Consider the following 8,044-nt stretch of genomic DNA (forward strand, 5'->3'; position numbering starts at 1 on the left):
AAATAAATGTTTCTGGTATTTCGTTCCTTGGTTCTTTCTTTCTTTGGGTTTTTCAATTCCGCTTGTGACCAGATGGTGGACTGCGGTAGATACATATCGCAAATTATAACTCTTTAAACAGAACTTGAATACAGGTTAGCTTCCAGACGCCTATTAAACGATCAAATTTTTTGCTTGACCAATAAATAAATTACCTTTTAACCATGAACATCATGATCCCTGTATTACAAAAAAAAATGATTTGACAAAATTTTTACTTATTAAAATTGACAATTTATCCCTGGCGCCACGTACCATAGGGACTTATTTGAAGATTTTAAGCGGAAAAAATAAAATGTCATCTTTGTTACTTTTTATATTTTAGTCTATGACTTTTCCAACCTACAAGAAAATATATATTATCTATAAAGATGTCAAAAGTCAATCAAATTAAAAACGCAATTCGCGCCAAGTTTGTCGTGTTTATAATTGTAAGATTTTTATTTTAAAAGAAAGAGGACATTATTTATTTACTAGCTCCAGTGAATAATTACAAAGACAGGACAAACGTTTTTATTATAGTTTCATGATTTTCGGTGATTAGAGTTAAAAAATTATGAGTTACAAATTATCTGAAGGGGCCCTGGAGGTATGTTATTGTAACGAAATGAAATAACATGTATTGTTATTACTGATTTTCGTTAAAAGCATAGTCCTTATTTCTGCTGGTAGTATTACTCAAAGGTGACTTGAATATCATAAATAAACTCCTATTTACAGGTCATAATGAATGGCGGTCGTTATGATAAACCGGTAATGCAGATACTCGGCAACAAAAAGATACAAGGTAGTGGCGCTAACGAGAGATTTAGATTATTGGTATCAGATGGCAAACATTCTTTGAGCTTTGCTATGCTCGCGACACAATTGAACGACAAACTGAAAACCGGCGAACTGTCAGACTACTCTGTTGTCCAAGTAGACCGCTTTATCACTTCAATAATAAAGCCTAATGCTGAAAAGTAAGTATTATATTATTGTATTAAGTAGTGCTTTTAAACATTGCAAGTTTACAAGCAATCTCATAAATAAGGAAGTATGGCCTTATATGAAAACAGTTTCAAACAAAACTTTTCATGTTTAAACCAGTTTATGTATGACACATCCTAATTTCCTAATTCTTTCTGTGGTGTGGATAATGAATTTTAGTAGTTAAACAAATAAAGCATTTGCTTGTATTTCACTCTATACCAAAACAATACAGTTTATTTCAATATTATAAGATATTGTACGCTAGTGGGTACTTTTAAATTTATATAATAAACTATTGACAGTGGGTCTGAGACTAAAAATCACAATTTAAAATATATTGTTATCTCTATTTTGTCAAAGCACTGACAGAGATGACTAGGTGTTATACAGAGATTTTGGTCTCAGAAACCCTTGGTAATATTAAAAAAAAAATATTAATATTTAAACTTGTGTAATAAAAAAGTGTACAATTAAAATACAGTATTATAACAAAGAACATATTTTCTTACATCTACTTATTATATATATGTATATATTTTAAGCATTCATAAATTATTTCTTATAATAAACAGCAAAACTTAACTATTTCAGGAGAGTTATGATATTGCTAGAAATCACAATCTTAGCGCCTGGCTCAGAAGTTGGCAAGAAGCTGGGTAATCCCCAAACATGGACGGAGGACTCGGCACATGCGCCAGCACAAGCCGTGACACCAGCGCCTCAAGCGAATCCAAGACCAGCTCCCATCGTCAAACCCACTTTCAACCAACAGTTAGACTCAAGTATGCTATCATCACAAATGACGCATCCCATAGCAAGTCTTAGTCCATATCAAAATAAGTAAGTAAACAAGAATAAATTACTAATAAACTAGATAAGAAGACTTTAATGAAGATATGAATGTTTAAATATATATAGGCCTTAAATAATGTAAAAAAATTGTGTAAAGGGGAAAGGTTGAAGTACTGAAATTATTGTTGGTATTAAATTATGGAATTTTGATAGTAAGTTATGTTTACACCACTCAAAAGTGGAAAAAATTAAGGTACAATGCGCAGCAATATAAGTACTTATAAAAATAAGATTCCATTTATAATAGTAGTTAATATCCATATATCAATTCATATAAGCCTGGTTAACCAACTACATCTTACTAATATTGTAAATGGATTGGATGGTTGGATGTTTGTTTGAAGGTATCTCCAAAACAGTTCAACAGATCTTGATGAAATTTGGCATAGATGTAGATCACAGTCTGGAAGAACACATAGGCTACTTATTATGTTTTTTTTTAATCTGCGCGGACCGAGTCGAAGGCGACAGTTAGTTAATCTATATATATAAAAGAAAGTCGTGTTAGTTACACCATTTATAACTCAAGAACGACTGAATCGATTTGACTGAAAATTGGTGGGCAGGTAGCTTAGAACCAGAACATAGGATAATTTTTACCCCGTTTTCTATTTTTTATTCTGCGCGGACGGAGTTGCGGGTAAAAGCTAGTAATAATTTAAAAATGACACAATCTTTGGTTCCAGATGGGTCATAAAAGCTCGTGTAATGAACAAGTCGGCGATCCGCACATGGAGCAATGCTAGAGGTGAAGGCAAACTGTTTAGTATGGACTTGTGTGATGACAGCGGGGAGATTAGAGCCACAGCATTTAAAAATGAATGTGATAAATTTTACGACATGATTGAGGTAACTGGATTAATCTACATATATTAAAAAAATATTTGTAAATATAGATTTAATTGGGTTGCTAATAATGAAAAAAAAAAACAATTTTTTCTGTCTGTCCGTAAGACCGCATTTGTACCGGGTAATCTCTGAAACAGCTGGACCAATTTTGATGGGACTCTGATAGGAAGGTATCTGATGCGTGTGGAAATAGGATACTTTTTAATTCTGCGCTTAGGAAAATGAGAGCAACCACTAGTTTTCACTTTAGTAACCACTATATTTCATTGTTTCATAACAAACTTATTTATTTTAATTTAAACATTGTTTAAACTGTTTTCTACTTTTGATAGACAAACTTCGTCTTCCTTGTCCGTCATTACAAAAATAATGAAAGAGAAAACTTTACGTTTTCAACAGTGAAAACTCACAGATCAATTAACTATTTTGACTTAACATCCAGTATATTTCAGGTTGATAAAGTATACTACATAAGCAGATGTATTCTGAAGCCCGCAAACAAACAATTCACAAGTTTGAAGAATGATTATGAAATGACATTTACCGCAGACACAGTTGTCTCTGAATGTGTAGAGGATGCATCAACAGTACCCTCTGTGAAGTTTGATTTTGTACCAATCAGTGAAATAGCCAACAGGAGTCCTGATTCATTGCTAGGTAATTTTTTATTTTACGTCAAAAAAATTGTGACAAATAATAATTGCAGTTGTCAGCATTATGTTAGAAACCAGTTCTTTTTATTAACTTTATATGTAGTCCTAAATAAAAAATGAAACTACATACAAACCAAACCTAACTAAAAGAGTGACTTTAGTAGCCTAATTCTGGTTAAAAAAAACTATACTAGATGTAAGCACACCCTTGAATAAGCCTATATTAATGGTTACGTGAGCGTCGGTGGCTCAGGAGTTAAGTACTTGAATTGCAATCTGCAGGACCTGGGTTCGAATCCCAATGTACCAATGTGTTTTTCGAGTTTCAATTTACATACGTACATTTATCCGACGTTCTTACGGTGAAGGAAAACATGCAAAGGTGCAACGTGCACATATCTGAGAAGAAATTCAATGATATGTGTGAAGTCAACCCGCACTTGGCCAGCGTGGTTGACTATGACCTAGTCACCCCTAAGTAAGGGTAGGTTCCGAGCCTCTCAGTGGGGACGTATAGTTAGCTGATTATGATGAACTTAGGTTACTTTGTATTTCTTTCGCACTCAAAGTCTTTAAGTGATCTTGTGTAGATTTTAATTTAGAAATATCTTCACTAAGTGTCACAGTAAAATTATGATTTCTAGATATGATTGGTGTATGTAAGAGTGCAGCGGATGTGCAGGAATTAACAGCTAAAAGTACGGGCAGGTTACTGAAGAAACGAGAAGTGACACTTGTCGACTCATCAGGTGGTGCGGTTAGTATTCAAAAATAAACTTACATCTCTTTACAGCAGTACTATGAATATTGTTCCTATAATAAGAAACATGTTTGCGGTGTGAACGTGAATCACAACAAAACATGTTTAACAAGAGTTTTGTAACATTAACATATTGTATGTCCAAGTCCATTTTAGTCCTCTTCCCCTTCACAATCTTTTCTTATTAGGAAAGGATGAGAAAGAGAAGTGGATTTGGCGCAAGAGGGGACGCATGGGAAGGGGAAATGTCCTCTTTCTGTGTGTCCCCTCCTCCGTTGATTAAAGGTAGGCAACGCATCTGCATTTGCTTCGTTATTTCGGCGAATGCAGGTGACCGTTTGATCGTTTGCCACTTTTTCACTGTAACATAGTATGTGAATGAACCATTAAATTCAACAATATAGTTAACTAGCTGTCGCCACGACTCCGTCCGCTCGGAATTAAAAAAAAAACTTAATAAGTAGCCTATGTGTTCTTCCAGACTATGTTCTACATGTATGCCAAATTTCATCAAGATCCGTTAAGTCGTTTTGGAGATATCTTAAAACAAACATCCATCCATCTAAACATTCATATTTATAATATTAGTAAGATAATATTTAAAAAATGTTAGCCTAGTACTGTGACCTTAAATTTTTTTTTTTTTTTCAGATTACTCTTACATTGTGGGGCAATGAAGCTGAGAAGTTTGATGGTAGTACTAATCCAGTAATAGCAGCTAAGGTAAAAAAAAAACTAAAAAATATTTTTGTCTCAAATAGATGAATGAATGAACATTAAATTGATACTTAGATCATTTTGTTTACTTTTAATGCATTTAAATCTTGCTCTTGGTTCAGACAAGAGTAATGTATCAGGACTGCTTCAAATAGAAATCCATTTGATTCATCCAATCTACCCATACAACCCACCTGACTGACTCAGAAGGGTTGTATGTATTTTGTATGTATGTAAGTTTCATTGTAAAGGCCTGTAACAAAAACGACTGATCCAATTTTTACTAATGGCATTTTATTCGATTCTTAAGCCGCATTCACATTTGCCTGACGTGTCGTGTCTTGATGCTTTCTGTCGTGATGGCTACTGTTCACATCTATGTGACGCGTTATGACGCATTTTTAATCAGTTTCGTTATAGCTCTCGGAGAGTTTACACATTCGCAATGTTTTTTCATGAATCATCCGATTCGGATTCAGATTATGAAGACACTTCTACACACAACACTTCTAATAAAACAAAAAAAGAGAAGAAGATATTGGATACATCCAGTAAATACAAAAAGATAGTTTAGTTTTAATAGGTTGATCCTTATATTGTTTACATTTTGTATCATAAATCGCTTTATATTGTCGTACGTACTCGATCAGCTCGTCGTCCATACCTTCTGACGCGTCACAACACGACACGTGCGCGTGCACACTAGTCCGACCCGCTGTGTCGTGTCGCTGCGCCGTCCCCCGCACCTCACCCAACTGACGCGGACCGGGATCGCTACTGACGCGACACGACACAAGCCATCACGACACACTGCGTCAGAGAAGTGTGCACGCAACCATATTAATTGTATGAGACCGATACCTTTCTGACGCATCACAACACAACACGTCAGGCAAATGTGAACGCGGCTTTAATTGTATGAGACCGATACCTTTCTGACGCATCACGACACAACACGTCAGGCAAATGTGAACGCGGCTTTAATTGTATGAGACCGATACCTTTCTGACGCATCACGACACAACACGTCAGGCAAATGTGAACGCGGCTTTAATTGTATGAGACCGATACCTTTCTGACGCATCACGACACAACACGTCAGGCAAATGTGAACGCGGCTTTAATTGTATGAGACCGATACCTTTCTGACGCATCACGACACAACACGTCAGGCAAATGTGAACGCGGCTTTAATTGTATGAGACCGATACCTTTCTGACGCATCACGACACAACACGTCAGGCAAATGTGAACGCGGCTTTATTCTTCAGTCGGATCTTTTAGTTTTTTTATTGACAGATTTATTTTCTTATATATTCCAGGGTGCTCGTCTAACAGAGTTCAACGGCAGCAAATCCTTGTCTTGTCTCTCCAGTACGATGGTGCGTCTCAATCCAGATCTTCCGGAGACACATCGACTGCGCGGCTGGTATGACAATGGCGGTGCTGACTGTGACATAGTCAATATCTCAGCCAGGTCTGTATCACTAGATCACTATCATTTATCTAGGTAGATAGATATCTACCTTCAGAATTTTTTGTATAAATACAATACCAGAATTTGTAATAATTTGAAAGTATTAAGAGATTGAATGTGGATGGCTGTAAAAGTAAAGGGAGACCAAAGAAAGTATGGATAGATTGTGTGAAAGAGGATATGTGTAAGAAGGGGGTAAATTCAGATATGACGGCTGATAGAGATGTATGGAGGAGTAGTACATACTATGCCGACCCTCCATAGGGATAAGGGCTGGTTGATGACATACGATAAGGGTGCAGTTTCCCACAACTCCATTATTTCTTGAAGTGCATCGAAGCAAAAAAAAACTATTAAACTAATTATAATATTTTTCAATTATGTGTGTAATTTGGTTGTTAATTATTATAACTAGCTAAGTTATTGGTCAAAGTTGCGGGTATCAGCTAGTTTGTATTTTTCAGGAGTGGAGCATACGGTGGTGGTAGCGGAGAGTGGGTGACGTTCGCGGAGGCGGAGGCGCGGCAGCTGGGCGCGGGCGAGCGCGGGGACTACTTCTGTCTGCTCGGAGCTCTCACCTTCACATTCTCAGACAATGCGGTGTACAAAGCCTGTCCCCAGGAGCAATGCAACAAGAAGCTGATCGATCAGGAGAACGGCCTCTACCGCTGCGAGAAGTGCAATCGAGAGTACCCTAACTATAAGTACCGGCTGCTGCTAGGCGTGAGTATAACGCTGGAGTTTTATTATGTTATTATGACGTAACAATGATTAATGTAGACCATTATTCAAGTAAATCGGTCGATCGCTTACCATTTTTTCTCCTTAATTTTATAGAATTTGTTATTATATAGTATCTAGTACTAGTATAATATTTTTCAGATATCTTGCCAGCTCTTAATATTACACGAATTCAAACACTTTATAATATATGAAAATACAATATTTATTGTTAATTGATGTACTCAGGCGAATGTTTCTGACCCGACGGGAGACCAGCGTGTGACAGCGTTCAATGAGGCAGCGGAGAGTATACTCGGTAAGACGGCAGCTGAGATCGGACAGATGTTTGAGTACGACAAGGCCGCATACAGCCAGCTATTTGAGGAAGTTAAGTTTAAAACTTTCGTGTTCAAATTCCGCACCAAGATGGAGACCTACAGTGTGAGTAAACTGATCGACTACAGTTTTATTATCTGTCCCTTACATCTCTATTAGTCTTCATGTCTGAATTAATTATAGTCTCGTTAGGAACAATAAAAAAAATTTAAATCATATCAAAGTATAAGGCGACTGTTGCAAAAGAGCAGCAGTGTAAATGAAGAAAGTACTATACTATTGGCTTTGTATTGTATTCATACTGCATAAAAATAAGGTCTTAAAGTTAAATCTTTAAAGTTAGGTAGAACTTCACCTACTAGGATAGATGACAGAGTTTTTAAGCTGTTTGTGACATTAGTCTATAAAAAGATTTTTTAAATGCTTTATTTTTAATTAAATTTCAGGATGAAGCTCGATTAAAAACTACAGTGATGAGCGCGACTCCCGTCGACTACAAAGACGCGAACGCACGACTCGTTAAAAGTATCAAAGCTCTGAGCGGAGTCGAATTGTAACTTTTAAAATAAATTCTTTCATGTTATTGTCAATTAGTGATAATTTATAATTTCCATTTATTACTTGTATTTGAGAAACAAAAAAAATATTATGAAAGTATTTCACTCA

General features: G+C 36.0%; 1 protein-coding gene across 3 annotated transcripts; it reads left to right on the forward strand.

Moving 5' to 3' along the window:
• The first annotated feature begins 429 nt into the window (after positions 1–429).
• Positions 430–7,944, forward strand: LOC106710569 (replication protein A 70 kDa DNA-binding subunit). Of its 3 annotated transcripts, XM_045680572.1 has the most exons (11): positions 430–628; positions 760–1,001; positions 1,603–1,851; positions 2,550–2,712; positions 3,165–3,369; positions 4,010–4,122; positions 4,777–4,848; positions 6,165–6,319; positions 6,784–7,042; positions 7,289–7,483; positions 7,825–7,944. In XM_045680572.1, exons 1-11 carry the CDS (start codon positions 596–598, stop codon positions 7,933–7,935), a joined length of 1,797 nt encoding a protein of 598 aa, XP_045536528.1. In that variant the 5' UTR covers positions 430–595; the 3' UTR covers positions 7,936–7,944. The 3 variants fall into 3 exon arrangements, with proteins under 3 accessions (XP_045536528.1, XP_045536529.1, XP_045536530.1); XM_045680573.1 differs by lacking the exons at positions 430–628; positions 760–1,001 and adding an exon at positions 1,200–1,275; XM_045680574.1 differs by lacking the exons at positions 430–628; positions 760–1,001 and adding an exon at positions 1,382–1,425.
• The last annotated feature ends 100 nt before the right edge of the window (positions 7,945–8,044 follow it).

Source organism: Papilio machaon, chromosome 13 (genome assembly GCF_912999745.1).
Source record: "Papilio machaon chromosome 13, ilPapMach1.1, whole genome shotgun sequence".
Lineage (NCBI taxonomy): Eukaryota > Metazoa > Arthropoda > Insecta > Lepidoptera > Papilionidae > Papilio > Papilio machaon.